The sequence below is a fragment of the Arachis hypogaea genome, chromosome 13, assembly GCF_003086295.3.
Source record: "Arachis hypogaea cultivar Tifrunner chromosome 13, arahy.Tifrunner.gnm2.J5K5, whole genome shotgun sequence".
In the NCBI taxonomy this organism is placed as follows: Eukaryota; Viridiplantae; Streptophyta; class Magnoliopsida; order Fabales; family Fabaceae; genus Arachis; species Arachis hypogaea.
In genome coordinates this window covers 579,556-594,755 of record NC_092048.1, presented here as the reverse complement: position 1 = coordinate 594,755, position 15,200 = coordinate 579,556, and the positions used below count along the sequence as shown (strand labels likewise).

General features: G+C 31.8%; 2 protein-coding genes and 2 non-coding genes across 4 annotated transcripts; 3 read left to right on the top strand and 1 right to left on the bottom strand.

Moving 5' to 3' along the window:
- Nucleotides 1–989: 989 nt before the first annotated feature.
- LOC112736221 (serine/threonine-protein phosphatase PP2A catalytic subunit) lies at nt 990–7,582 on the top strand. Its single transcript, XM_025785583.3, has 11 exons — nt 990–1,425; nt 2,896–2,952; nt 3,095–3,178; nt 3,630–3,701; nt 4,191–4,262; nt 4,639–4,679; nt 5,650–5,716; nt 6,007–6,198; nt 6,283–6,372; nt 6,466–6,573; nt 6,990–7,582. Exons 1-11 carry the CDS (start codon nt 1,339–1,341, stop codon nt 7,053–7,055), a joined length of 936 nt encoding a protein of 311 aa, XP_025641368.1. The 5' UTR covers nt 990–1,338; the 3' UTR covers nt 7,056–7,582.
- Nucleotides 7,583–7,715: 133 nt separating this feature from the next.
- On the bottom strand, nt 7,716–9,988 carry LOC112736220 (uncharacterized). The gene is made up of 3 exons (XM_025785582.3): nt 9,618–9,988; nt 8,722–9,105; nt 7,716–8,527 (listed from the first exon to the last, which is right to left on the bottom strand). Exons 1-3 carry the CDS (start codon nt 9,781–9,783, stop codon nt 7,818–7,820), a joined length of 1,260 nt encoding a protein of 419 aa, XP_025641367.1. The 5' UTR covers nt 9,784–9,988; the 3' UTR covers nt 7,716–7,817.
- TRNAG-UCC (transfer RNA glycine (anticodon UCC)) lies at nt 9,918–9,989 on the top strand. The gene has a single exon. It is a non-coding gene; the product is annotated as a tRNA-Gly (tRNA).
- Nucleotides 9,990–13,172: 3,183 nt separating this feature from the next.
- TRNAG-UCC (transfer RNA glycine (anticodon UCC)) lies at nt 13,173–13,244 on the top strand. Its single transcript has one exon. It is a non-coding gene; the product is annotated as a tRNA-Gly (tRNA).
- Nucleotides 13,245–15,200: the final 1,956 nt, after the last annotated feature.

Here is a 15,200-nt window from a genome sequence, read left to right as displayed (position 1 = left end):
AAATCAATTTAGTCTTTTATGATATACGGGATGTCCTTTTATTAATTTATAGGTGTTTATATGTATCGCAATGTACTGTGAACTTGTTTTAATAGAATAAATATAAACCAGTTAATAAATATTATATAAAAATTTAAAAGATAATAAATATTTTTGTCCAAAATTATATTATTTTGGTGTTTAGGTGATAACAATAGAATACGTACTACTTTAGATAACAAAATATATGGATAATTCTATTTCGTTTCGTATTATTTTTTTATAAAATGATATATATGTTTATCGTTTATTATCATAAAGGATTTCATTGATTTTTTTAATTTAAAGACTAATTAATTTAAGGTCGAAATCTTCGAACATCTAATTATTTTATTCCAATAAATAATAAATTTTACTAGTTTTTGAACTTTTTTTTAAGTGAATAATGTAAATAATATTTTAAATCTTGATAAATATAATAATAAATAATTTGGAGCAAATTTAATGCACGTTAATAGAACTAAATTACTAAGTAGGCCACTTTTTTCCTTTTTCTTTTTTGATGTTCTCAAATATTTGGACAGCAATATCGATTATTTTTGGGTACATTTGTATTGATTTTTATATCTCTATGACTCCAACTTACAAATTATATTACCATCTTTTTTTATTTCGATATTTCACCATTTTTCTATTGGTCATAAGTATTCTAAACTACCAAGTCCGACGACACACATTAGAAAGGTTCAAATTTTTCTTTCCGACATTAAATAATTAAAATTGTTTATAAACAATAAATCAATCATTAGTTATTAATTTATTATTTATTGTTAATACTTTTTATTCATATTTTAATTATGGATAATGTTAGATAGACAAAAAAAATAATCAGAACTTACTTTATTTAGCATTAATTAATTAATTATTATATAATAATTAATTAATGCTAAATAAGACAAGTTATGACTGATTTTCTTTAGTTACCAAACATTTTCGTTAATTATAAATCTAATAATTATAATAATAATAATAATCTTTCGTTCTCCAAAAAAAGGAGTGGTTATTATAGAACAAAACGAGCCCAGCGAAGCAAAGCCTACTACAACGCTTTGGTTTCTCCACCACCCCCAACCCTTTCTTTCTCTTTCTTTCCCTTTCTCTCTCTCTCTCTCTCTCTCTCTCTCTCTCGGAGGCAGAAAAGAAGAACAACAACAAAACACCACCACCGAAACAACAGCGAAGAAAAAGTGTTCTCCCAGTGAGATCTAGGGTTTCCTCGAATCCGCAGAGAGGACATTGATCCAACAACGAAGAAGAACAAGATTCCAAAGTGGTGGAGGAGGAGCAGCAATCGTGAGCATGGATTCGGTGCCTTCGAATTCACATGGAAACCTCGATGAGCAGATTGCTCAGCTCATGCAGTGCAAGCCCTTGTCTGAACAAGAGGTAATCTTTTCCATTTCCTTCTGAACCTTTTCTTCGTTTTCTTTTTCATTCCTTCCGGATCGGCAAAATCTTTCGATGATTTTTAATCTGCGTTTTTGGTTCAGCTGGAATGAGTTCTTTTGCGTCGATCTGTTGCTTGTAGCGAAATTGAATCCTTTTTTGGTTTTCTCTGAATTCTGGCTTGTTTATTGAAATGGAATGGAGGGGATTTATGTGTTGATTGAATACTCCCTTGGATTTGTTTGATTCGTTCTAGTTATTACGGGATTTGAATTATACTTTTCAGCGTGCGAGGTCATTTTGGTAGGTGGAGGCTTGTCACTTTCAGAGGCTTGTAAATTTGTCATGTTTATTTTTGTCATATTTGCATTTAAGGACTATTTGTATGTTTATTTTGATTCTTATTATTGAAATGGTGAATTTTTCCTGTACATGCGTGTTTCGTGCTGCCGAGAGAGAGAGAGAGATTTTTCCAAGACACACACAAAAGAAATAATAATAAATAAAAATTAGAAGATTTCATGACGTATAAGCTGCAAGCTGGCTCACTGGGAATGAATGTTTCATGTATCATGTTAACTCTGCATGTCTTGATATGGCTAGGTGTTGAGCCCCCAAGAAGTATAAGTCTATAAGATATTAAGATGCATATTTCATTGATATTCTCTTCATTGTAGAAAGGAGAGTTGAGTTTGTTCAGTGTATATTTCCTACGCCGGGGCTATGGCAACATCGTTGTTGCCATTGCATGATCTTTGTTACTTTCCTTCTTTGTGATGCTTTTGGAATCACCGGCATTTTGTTGTGGAATCTATTTTTTTGCCTTTTGAACATGGAAGCTGCCAGCAAAGCTAAAATAAAATATCAAAACCAGCTGGTGTAAGATCATAGCTTCATTCTTTAACTGATTATCTCTAAGCATCAATAGTAGTCAACCAAAATGTTTCTGTTTTTGCTTCCTTTGTTAATTTGTTCTTAGGAGAAAATGGTAAATCGGATCATTTTTCTTATGTTTGGGAACTTATTGGGTTGCTTCTGATTGGACAACTGAACCAGAGCTAACTAAACTTGGACCAATCTGTTCATTTTGTTTGGTTCAATTCGCTTTTGGCCAAACACGTAAATTGATAAAACAAGTTGAGATCTACCTTCATTTTTTCCCTTTCCTCCCAATCAACATCCAATATGCTAAAAATCTCGATGTTGTTAGCGCACATAGTCACATGCATGATGCATCTAAAGTTTTGGTTCGCTTTCGTTAATGAAAAGCAGAAACCAACCAAATAGACGTGCCTCATGAAAAGAAAACTTAAAGCATAATAAAGCTTGATATGTCACACTTAGTTTTCGCTTACCCTGTAATGACAGATTTTGTTTTAATTATTGACAACCCATTCTCTATTCAGACTTTGTGTTTCTATACTTTCAGTGGTACAGCGCTGATTCCCACAGTTGTACTTTTATATGCAGGTAAGGGTCTTGTGTGAGAAGGCAAAGGAGATTTTGATGGAAGAGAGCAATGTTCAGGTATATTTTCTTTGTCTGATGTTTATGTATATGTCTGTATGTTCTATATATTTGATGAATTTAGTGTGCCTTCTCTATGCATTATATTGATTTTGTATTGCTGAAAAAGCTAAGAATATTCTTTCTTGTACAATAATTGCAGCCTGTGAGTAGTCCTGTTACAATTTGTGGTGATATTCATGGGCAATTCCATGACCTTGCAGAGCTTTTTCGTATTGGAGGAAAGGTATTTTTCTGTTTTTCCAATAGTAGATTTTATATTCATCATTTCTTTATTGAAGTTGTGAAGAGAAGATTGCATATTATTGTGTATATGCAGAATAATGTTTTTAAAGTCAGTAAATCACGCTCATGTTCTTGACACATTAAAGAACTACATTTGTTTTATTATCTTATTTTCACATTGGAATGGCATTCAATGTTTGAAATTTCATGACAGTGTAGTCCTTCCAATGCTAGCTGTTTCAATCTCTTCTAAATAGTTAGTGTAAGTGGTGTCAGTTGATTGCAACTAAGATAGTAACGTACTATTGTATTTCAACTTTGAGTGTGTATATGCTATTTTTCAGCTTAGAATTGCTCCCTGGTAGAGCCATTAATTATGTGTTCTTGAGTGTATTTGAAATTTGAATCTTGATGGGTTATTACTAATTTCAGTTACAACTTTTTGTTGGTAGTGTCCAGATACAAATTACTTGTTTATGGGAGATTATGTTGACCGTGGCTACTACTCTGTTGAAACGGTAACGGTAAGTGTGCATTCTCATGCTATACATTTCTTTTATGGTAGTTTGAATTGAAGTATTTTGGTCATTGTTAAATTTTCCATTTGTCATGTTGTGGTTATTGGTGTATGTTGTTTTACTGACATCTGATAGCTCTAGACTACATGCAACTGAGCTTCAATCATATTTGTATCAAGTCTGACAAATCTGTTTGTGCCATAAGAAATATTTATAATGTTTATTTCATTTATGGTTATTGCTATTCTTTTGCAAGAAAACCAAGAATATGATTGTGCTCAGTTTCTTGTCTATTCTGAGCAAAACACCTGCACGGAAATTTACATTTACATGCCAAAATGTGATGCATGACATTCAATGTTGCTTTGTTACATTCAGAGAACCATTAATTGTGTTCTTTTTTTAACTGCATATCTTGAGGGTAGCTGATTTTGATTTCTTATTTTATATCTTTTATTAGTTACATTTTTTTATAATAATTAATATGTAATGCAGCTTTTGGTTGCCCTTAAAGTTCGCTATCGTCAGCGCATCACCATTCTCAGGGGAAATCACGAAAGTCGTCAGGTTTGTTCTATTTTTTGTGTCATCTGGCCTTTTTCTCAGTAGTTAACTGAAGATAAGACTGAATTCATATTTTGGTCCTTAATGACATGGTCTATATCAACTGGGTTCTTGGGGGGTTTTTCTTCCATCAATCTACTACACAAAGGTTCCCATAGACTGCCTTCAATTGACTACTTCCACAGATATGCAGATGAAACAAACCATATACTTCCTAGGACACCATTGGTCCTTGATGTATTGGAGGACCAAGATATACCTTGTCTTTAAGTAGATACTATTGAATTTGATTAAGTAAATGAACTTGTTACCTTTTACTATAGTTGTTTTTATATGTTTTGGGCCAATGGTAATTGTTGTTCTTAGCTTTCTGCTGCAGATTACACAAGTTTATGGGTTTTATGATGAGTGCCTACGGAAGTAAGTACATGCTAAATTCACTAATTCTGGTTTGCCTTGTGCAATATAACTTTGTTATATGATCATCTCTCTCTTGAATTCAAATTTTTTTCCATCTAATTGCTTAGTCTGTATTCTTTATTGTCACTATCACTTAAGTGTATCGTTGGTTTCTTTCCTTGATGTGAGCTAAGAGTACAGTTCTCTTGCTAGTTTCTTTAATTATTATTTTTCATACAATATGGAGATATTTGTTATTTTTTTTATTGATAGAAGATAAGAAGATATAAGGGCGTGTTTGGTTTGCGTTTTTATTTTCTGTGTTCATTTTCAATGTTTTCTATTTTTTGGATTTTGTGAAGGAAAAAGTGAAACCAAGAGATGAAAACAGAAAATAGGATTTTATTGTTTTCACGGTTTCCTTCACAAAATCCAGAAAACGAAGAACACTGAAAATGAAAACAGAAAATAAAAACGCAAACCAAACGCAGCCTAAATTTTAGCTTAATCCGCTATCAGTGGAAAAGAGATGCCGCATCATATTAGTAAGGTTTATGGATTTTTCAAGCAACCTGGCATTCTTTCATTAAGTTGCACTAGCCAACAAATTACCAAGACCTGCATCTTAACCCACCAACATAAAAATGGGACATACTAGAAGCTTCTTGATTTTGTGACTGGCTTACACAAATTTACATTGTCGTTTGTTAATTATTATACTGTCGTCCCAGCAGGTTTGTTTTCTGAATTTTTATCTGCATATTTTAACAATACCTTGGCCCAAGACACAGGTTGCAGATAACTTTACAATTCTAATTTATTTAGTAAACAACTGAAATCTGCATCTGATTTGCATCCCGTATAAAATATTTTAAATTAATATTTTGATTGAAGCTGTTCTGGAGTTTATTTTTGTGGGTTTTCTTTGCAAAAACATAATTTTCTTAAGTTTGCAAAACTGTGCATGTGAATATTCTTATTTGATTTGCAGGTATGGTAGTGCTAATGTCTGGAAGACCTTCACTGATTTGTTTGACTACTTTCCGTTGACAGCATTGGTTAGTATAATATTATATAAATCTGGAAAGAATTTTTATTTGTCTCAAATTCTTGTTATTAGAAAACTTCACGTTACTTGGGTTTTCATGCTGCTCAACTCAATATTGTGATTTTGATCTTCATACCACACTCTTAGCAATTTGCTTTTAACTTTTGATTTGAGCTCTTATCAATTTGCTCTTGGCTTCAGATAAAATGTGGGCCAACCAATTGCGGTTCATATAGTACTTAGATTTCCTAGCTTTTTGAAGTGTATTGTTGCTTAACTGATAAGTTTTTCTCTTTTAAGGTTGAATCTGAAATATTCTGCCTTCATGGAGGGTTGTCCCCTTCTATTGAAACGCTTGATAACATTCGTAAATATGATCGTGTGCAAGAAGTTCCTCATGAGGGTCCCATGTGTGATCTTTTATGGTCTGATCCAGATGATCGCTGTGGTTGGGGCATCTCTCCCAGAGGTGCTGGATATACCTTCGGCCAGGTAATGTGGTACACTGCATCAAGCTTGCCTGTTCTCATATGTCTGTCACTAATTTTTGTTGATATTTTTATGTTGCTTTTATAGGACATATCTGAGCAATTTAACCATACCAATAACTTGAAGCTGATTGCTAGAGCTCACCAGCTGGTTATGGAAGGGTATACCTGGGGACATGTAAGTTCTTCATCTTGGGTTTTTTTGTTGTTGTTTTTTTTTTCATTTTTCATTTCTGGTGGTAATGGCTGATATATGGTGTCTTGTTTTCAGGAGCAAAAAGTGGTTACCATATTTAGCGCACCTAATTATTGTTATCGCTGTGGTAACATGGCATCCATCCTTGAAGTTGATGACTGCAAAGGACACACATTCATTCAGGTTGATCTCCCTATTTTCATTACCCAAATAATCATAAAGTTGATCTGCATTTCTTAGCACTTTAGGCTAGTATTTGGATTGTGTATCCTGTTTGGTAGTAGCTTAGGACAAGACAAAAATATAATAAATGAACACTATTACCCCCTTGCCAGACCAGAGAACCATGCTGGAAATGTCACCAGCGGCAGTGGTCTGACAGGACAGTGAGATACATATTTTTCCATTTCAAGCTCTTTCATCACTGCCCCCACTATTTTGAAGTATAGAAAATACAGGAATTGTGTTTGGGACAAAATTCAACTAGTATTTTGTGTCTCTTCCCAACCAAACGAGTCTATGTTATGGATCGAAACCAAATACTCCTACATCCTTGTATTAAGTGTGTTACTTTAATCAAATATCTTTCTCAATCGCAGTTCGAGCCAGCTCCGAGGAGGGGAGAGCCAGATGTAACCAGGAGAACACCTGATTACTTCCTATGATAGAACTTTGGTTGAGTTGCTGCTGTAGTCAGAAACCAGTGCCCTGCATTAGTGTGCAAAGCTCATCTCTGCGGCGAAATCAGAGCCATTGCATCAAATTTGATACTCGTACATTTTCAAAGTTAGGCCTGGCTGGATGTGTTATTTTACTTGAATGAATTTTAAATTGAATCTTTCCCAAGAGAAAGCTGAGGAGCAGGCGATACTTGTGGGCATGTGTACACGATTTCAGCATGCAATGTATCAATTTAATGTTTTCTCCATTTTTTTCTTTTTCTATTTATTTACCATTATCTTGACCTTTCACTCCTCGATTTAGGGTTATTGTCAAAGCGATGGGTTTCTGTAGATGGATGATACTTTAACATATCGTCTAAAGGGTGCTTTATTTTTTTTATACATTTATTTTTTTTTATCGTTTTCCTGTCTTGTGAGAATATGTTCTAGTTAGGTAGTTTGTCTTCCATTAACTCTGAATGCGAATTTTCTATTCAAATTTTATATCAATTAAAGCTGTTTCTTGAAAATTTGCAATTACTATTTTGTTTGTGGCTCCGTGTATATTTGGTTCTACAAGGAAATGTTATTAAATATATTGGGTTCATCAAATTGTATTGGTGATCATAGTTGTAAGGACTTGCGAGGCTGGGAGCATTAGGCTTTTGGGTTAAAACATTATATTGTATGTATACCAATAGAAGCAAAAAGGAGTGAGCATTTACATAGTAATGACTATGGTATTGGTAATTTGTAAGTATTATATTACATATCACTTGGCAACTTAAGACCTGGTCTGATAGGCTTAAATGCAGATAACACCACGGATATTTTACACGCAAGAAATCCAATCATTCCAACTATGAGATCCTTTGGTGTCAGCATGAGTTGAACATCTCCTGAACTATACCTCGCTGCAAGCACAGCAAATATAAATGCTAATGCCACGCTTGCTATTGGACCCTTTATTCCTTTGAATGGCGAATTTGTTCCTTCCTTGTTGCTTGAGATCAACTCTGAAGCAGGTAACTCATCCACTGATCTCTGCAATAGTAGCAGATACAGGAAGCCGCCAACCCCGCCAATCAAGAAAGCAATTCCAGCATTTTCTCCAGCCAAGACTGAAGTGACCGATGCGCCAAAAGCTGTCAGCATGGCATCGTAAAACAGCAATGAGAACTTCAAATCTGCATACTCCCTCATGCTCTCTTCATTTGTGACGTTAGAACTTGAAGGCGAAGATAAGTCATAAAGCCCATTGCTGAAGAAGCTGGTGGGATCAGTCCCTTCCAATTCAGTCACAAGGCTTGGCCTTAGCTCCAACATGGGGAGATCACTTCCCTCACCAAGCAACACATTGTCAATCTGAAAGCCGTACTGGAATCCAATGTACCGCTGTGTCCCATCTTCTGGCAGTGACGATTGCGCTTCACAACTAATAACCGATAAGGAGACACTTCCTAAACGCCACTGACCTGACCTTAGATAGAGAAGAAAAGTGTTGTTAGAAACGCTTTGTTTAAATGGATCGATATGTGGAGCAAACATGACGCTGCCAAAAACCATTTGAAAAGTTTGACAACTATGATATTTTAAAGTAATAATATTGATACAACTAAGGGAATATAGGTAATTTTCTTTTGCATAAAAATCAACAATGATGACATACCTGATTCAACACTAACCCAAAGAGCTTCAAGTTTTGCAATTTTTGGACCCTCAAAGATGTATTCATTAACAGAACCTCTTTGGAAGTGAAGCATGTCAGTATTATTTGTATCACCTGACTCCATAGAATGGTCCATCGACGAACATGCAGGTATTCTCTGCAATATGGAATTTCCATGTTCGTCTATCAAGCACAGAAGAATTCCAGCACTGGGATCGCTTAAACTTGAACCATATGCATTGCTGGTACCTAACTTGACCCTGAATAATGATTTGGACTTATCATCCTTCAGAGATGAAGAAACTTTTTGTATTGAGGTATCTGTGCATACTTTCACTTCCGATGCTGGTAAAAGATTCAATGGTCTCGCATATCGCTGAAAATCTGCCGCGCAAACCATTTAGATACCGATACATAAATTAAATCTTTAGCCAAAAATAGACCTTGATCGATCAGAAAATTGGATAGTTAAATAATCCTATGCAACTAATCATTGCAAACAAAACATTTAGAACTGGCTTTCGAGCACTTGGACACAAAAACCAGACGACACCACCCATTTGGACTAGAAAGCAACCAATTATATCAATTGCACCAATGAATAATGTTTTAGGACACACCACAATAACCCTATTTAATTAGCTACTTGCAGAACCTAAGAAAATAGGTTGTTATGTGATTGAAGTTTGTTATCAAGTATCAATTGACAACAAGAATCCAAATTCCAAGATATAATAATCCTGGGCTATTGGATTGGAACCAACCAATTAAAAACTTCCAAAACCCCAAACCCTAAACTTTATCAAGTGTACGACTTTATATAATCGAAAACAATACAACCATCAAAGTTAAAACTTTTTCTCTTTTTCTTCTGAGGAAGTGTCAAGTTAGCATACCTTGGAATTCAGTTTCAGATATTTTAGCCCTAATAGCAAAGCGTAGAGGGCGAATTCTTCTAAGATGGAGGGTTGATGTTGATCTTGTTTTGATTGCGAAAGCATGATTGTGAGCGTGAGGAGTTGACGTTGAAGGCATCGTAGTCCTCAAAGGAATACCCTCCATGGCTGATGGCTGATGGCTTCACCCCACACACAAAATGAACACACAGGAATTGCAGCGTGGACACGCAGGGTTCAATAAAGCAAGTAGTGATCAATGTTAAAATTAATAGAGAGTGGAAAAACCATCAACAAGAAGCGTTTGTAGTCCAACGGTTAGGATAATTGCCTTCCAAGCAATAGACCCGGGTTCGACTCCCGGCAAACGCACTTTTAGAATAAGTGTCAGAGCTTTAGTACTATAGTAACTGCTAACAAGTACTGAATTACAAGAAGATTGTTGCCTTTCTTCCTTTTTCAAGGTGTTCCGTCAGGGTGAATTCGTTATTGTTTAGTACTTCAAGGTGTTCCGTCAGGGTGAATTCGTTATTCGTTATGAATTTTTTTTTTATCCTTAGATGATGGATTGTAGGGTTAAATTTTGATATGTTATAAAAGTGTTGTTTTTATTTAAAGTGTGGCCAAATTAATAAATCACACTTTTATACAAAGCATCTTCATAAAAAGATGTTTTTTGCATCTTCATTTGAGTAGCTCCCCTATTTTTTTGTTCAAGGTGGAATTTCGTAGATTCAATTTTGGTACCGTCATTATCATTGCAATAGGTACCCTCGCGTACCACGTGCCCGCATGAACATGAAGCAATATAGAGAAAAGTCAACAAGATTTAAAAAATATAAAAGAAGGAGAATGACATGTAAATAATTTAGCGTGTGAAAGATAAATTGAAACAGAAAAATAGAGATTAAAAAATTAAGATTTAATTAAATTTAATATTATATTTAGTATAATAAATATATAACTGAATTATATTTTAGTATTTTATTTAATTTAAAATAAATATAAAAATTAAAATAAATAAATTAATTAAATTATCTTTAATTATTAAATTAAAATAAATATAGAAAAAAAAGTTCTAACTTTTTTCTCCCATCTCTTTTTTCCTTTCTTTTTTTTATGCGCTTTCTATCTCTATTTCTATCTGTCTGTCTTTCTTATTAGAATAATTTTTAAGGGCGAATCTATTTATTAATTTATAGAAACAAATATCTTTTTAATATTTTAAAAAATATATAAAAATATATGTATAAATATATGTGTTTTTATAAAAAAAATTATATCTGTTTTTATATTTAAAAAATTATTAATTAAATTTTGTATTAAAATATTTCAAAAATTTTGTTAACCTATATCATATGAGTATATTTTAAAAACACCATAAAAAAGTTTAACAAAAAATTAAAAAAATATTATTTTACATTTTCAATTATTAAATATATTAAAAATTTAATTTTTGTATTATTATATTCGTAACATGTTCTTTGAGAGTACAAGTTAATTAGTTCTTTTATTTTATATATATATATATATATATATATGAATTTTTAGAATTAAATTTTGATATATTGTCAATGTAAAATAAATTTTTACGTGCATCTAATTATGTAATGTTATGTCATAAAAAAATTAAATAATTATTCTTTACATTGATCGTGTGAATGATCATCTATATAAAATATTTTACACCATCAGTACATTAAAATTAAACTCTAATTGTATCTAAAAAGTATAAGATATCAAATATATTAAATTAAATTAATAAAAAATAAAACATTACTGTAGCATTATAAATTAATAAATTTATTTAGTTAAAGTTTATATTCTTGAGTTTTTTTTACTCAAATTTTTTATTATTATTGTTGTTGTTGTTTATTTAATTTATAAAAAATTGAATTAATAACTACGTTATTAGTTATTATTTATTAATATATCAATATTGATAATGAATAAATAAAAAATAATTTAATTTTATAAAATATTTTTATGTTATTTATTTCTATATACTTTGATATGTTTATACCATTTTTTTTTTTTTGTTATTTTTATGTAGTATATGTTTGTTCTCACAACTTAAAATTTCTGGATTCATCACTAACTATCTCTTTTTTGTTCCCGTCTCTTTTTTTAAGTTTTGTTTTTCTATAGTGGCTTCTTGAATTTGTTTGTGTGCTTGGTTTTAGGGACTACTCTAGAAAAAAACAAATTAGTTGCTATTGATGCTGGAAACAGAAGCTATCCTAAAAATAAGATATGCAACTTGATGATGATGAAATATTTGACATAAAATTCTAGATGATTTGATGATGACACTTATCTTAAGTAGTTAAAAGCATTATAGTTAGATTTGCATATAGTCACTATTTTTGAATAGTTGTTTTCGACTGTGAGGGATTTTGAGGTTCATAACAATGATCAACTTAATAAATATGAGTAGTTAGAATTATTGTGGTTAGCGGTGTATATGCTCACAACTTGCATAAAGTCACCAATCTGCCATAATGTATATACCAAGTGATAATTCTTTTGTAATTTTCTAGTGTAATTTACTTATGCTTTGGCAAGGTTATCAAACTCTTGGGTATACATTTTTATGAGTTTAGGTCCCTAGAATGAGTTTGAGTCTGATTTACCCAGAATTTATGAGTTTAGATGAACTTTCGTATTTCATAAACTTTATATTATATGGGATTTTAATATCTCTCCAACTTTAGGAGATTGCTGCATATGATTATGTTCAAATTCATCGATTCAGTTGCAGGTTCTGCAATAAAAATTCACTTATCCGTTTATTATTTTAATAAATTACAGGCTCTCAGCAATTGAAAATATAATATTTTTGTAACTGACAATGTAGGATTGTTGAGTTACGACAATTTGGTGTTGTTCAAGCCATAAAAACTCATATATTGCTACAACTTGCTTACAAGTTAAGAATTGAAAGTTTTTAGTTCGGGTGAAGTGAGATAATTAAAAAGCCAAGAAACCCTTGGAAGCAAAAGAAACTATAGATTAAGTTATAGTGTTCTTTTTTAAATTATAGTAAGAGCATTTTTTGTATTTATGAACATGTTGTAAAAGCAAGTATATAAATAAAATTAGATTGGCTAATTTGTTAACATTGAATTCTTGAAACATCTTTATTTGTAAATAAATGTTCTTATTGCAACATCCTACCATACAGAGTATTACGTTTAAGTTGTAAAGTAGAGGTGGCGAGATATTACAACCTCTAAAAGTAAAATACGTATATAAATATAGTTAAAAAAATCATATCTAAGAGCCTTGAAAAAGAAGTTAAGCAAAAGCGAAAACAGAAAATCGTGTCACACTCGTATGGATAATCGTAAAACGGATAGGTAAGATCAAAAGAAGGCTAAAAACATAATATACAGATTAGAATTCCAAAACACAGATATCAAGCTCCAGACTCGACCTGCCAACCTAAGGCTGGCCAGTGTATATATATATATATATACACACAACCCAAAATAAAACTCGACCTGCCAACCCAAAATGTTAAAATCAATACAGTGGAAAACCCATTAACAAGAAGCGTTTGTAGTCCAACGGTTAGGATAATTGCCTTCCAAGCAATAGACCCGGGTTCGACTCCCGGCAAACGCATTTTTCATTAGTCTTTTACAAAACTACTACTTTAAAAGTACAAAAAAAACCCCTAATTTATTACATACAAATACAATCTAAAGAGTAATTTTGAATTTATAAATATGTATGATAAAAATAGTCGGCCCCATACGTCATCCACTACTTTCGTACTAAAATTAATATAGCAGATTTATACTCACCCAAAAGCATTTTTACATTGTAATTTTGCTAATAATTTAAAAAAAAAAAAATCAAATACATGTTGTCTCGGCTACTCGGTTTGGAAAAGATAAATGGTTACCAATATTCTTGTTTCTTTCACAAAATTAGATATTTCTTCTATTTTGGCCTTTGTAGGTGGCCATAGATGATTGCCCATAACAACGACACGACAACACAAAGATTCAAGATTTTTTAGATTTGGAACGTTTTAAATTTGACTATACTTATCCAACTACGAGCTGATTAGTTTGGGCATCACAAATTCACAATAAATTAGAGTAGGGATGGGAGACGACCCTTTTGTTTCCGATCGTGCACTTTCAATATTTTTTTTTCATTTCCATCTTTATTATCTAAACATATTCTTCTCTGTCTCAATTGTTTTTCAAGAAATATAATTTTGTTCATATTCAAAGCGAGGTCACGATCTAAAAAGGTAAAGACAGGACATCTCAATTTTGTTAAATATAGGATTAGAATGAGTGGACAATTTATAAAACACTTTAATGCTAAAATTAGTAGAGTAAAGTATGAAATTATGTATTTATTTAGTAGTTATCTCTTTCTTTTAGTCTTTATCTTTTTAAGTTACCGTTCTTTCGACATTAAATACTTATTATTATGCATTATTTGTCGAAATTCGATTATTACGGAATTATAATGACATATCTGTTGTGGTACTTTAATCTGTTGGTTGGTTATCTGGAACAAATTTACTGTAACTTATAAGTAATCGCATTGTCTTTTACAAAAATGACATGGCCGAATTAATTTTATATTCTTTTTACAATGGCCATTAACATTTTCTATATAAATATTCTATAGAAGAATTTACTACTTTGGCTCGGTAAAAGTAATCATAATTTAACGAGGACCTGAGAAGTGTCTATATCATAGTTATATGAAAAATTGATTTAATAATCATATAACTATTTAATACCGTGACGGCAGATATATATGTAATGGTTCTTTTGAGTTTGATGTGCTACGAAATTGTTCAAATTGGGAAAATACAAAGTGGGTAAGTACGTGGTAGGATTAGGATGGACCAGTGAATTAGTTAGATGGCCAACCCAATCATTTGATGTTATACATTTTAAACTCGCTATTTCTGCGAAAAAATATTCCATTCTCATATAATTAACTTATCTATAAACATAATATACATCAAAGTGGTGGTGAGTGACGCGTTTGAAAAGGATAAGTGGTTACCCTTTAATTTTCTTAAAAGTGATTCAAGTCTCTACCTTTTGTGGTAAACGAAAGTCTACCTATGAATGCTGATTCAATATTCAAATGTCAAACCTCTATCTTGACAAATCAAATAAAATGTACGTGCTATATATGACTTTTTTTGTTACATAAGTACTTAATAAAATTATATACAACGCCTTATTATAACCAATTGTGATGTTAGTGTGTTTAACGATTGAGTCCGTTTTTCAAACTTTCTTAAATTCAAACAACAGAGTTCCTCTAGACAAAAAATAATTGGATTTGGATCCTCTAAAGTTTAAATTTTATTTTAGAGAATAAAGTGTGATCTTTTACCTTTCAATAGTTTCTCTTTCATATTTTTTTTGGTCCCACCTATAAAATCCTACCTTTTTTTTTTTATTTTTCTTTCAGCAGCCACAACTTTGTTTAATTCTCTTATCGATGGTGTGTTAGGAAATTATTTAATTTTTTAATTTGTTTGAGTAATATATATTAATTATAATAACAAATTATGTTATTTTAAATTAAATTATT

What these genes read in the sequence shown, in the direction of transcription:
- LOC112736221 (XM_025785583.3), top strand. Translation starts at nt 1,339, where the DNA reads ATGGATTCGGTGCCTTCGAATTCACATGGAAACCTCGATGAGCAGATT. An exon ending in GAAATCACGAAAGTCGTCAG is followed by an intron (nt 4,263 to 4,638) that starts GTTTGTTCTATT and finishes TTTCTGCTGCAG; the next exon opens with ATTACACAAGTTTATGGGTT. An exon ending in CTGGATATACCTTCGGCCAG is followed by an intron (nt 6,199 to 6,282) that starts GTAATGTGGTAC and finishes TTGCTTTTATAG; the next exon opens with GACATATCTGAGCAATTTAA.
- LOC112736220 (XM_025785582.3), bottom strand. Translation starts at nt 9,783, where the DNA reads ATGGAGGGTATTCCTTTGAGGACTACGATGCCTTCAACGTCAACTCCT. An exon ending in ATCTGAAACTGAATTCCAAG is followed by an intron (nt 9,106 to 9,617) that starts GTATGCTAACTT and finishes TTTGCGCGGCAG; the next exon opens with ATTTTCAGCGATATGCGAGA. An exon ending in TTGGGTTAGTGTTGAATCAG is followed by an intron (nt 8,528 to 8,721) that starts GTATGTCATCAT and finishes ATCTAAGGTCAG; the next exon opens with GTCAGTGGCGTTTAGGAAGT.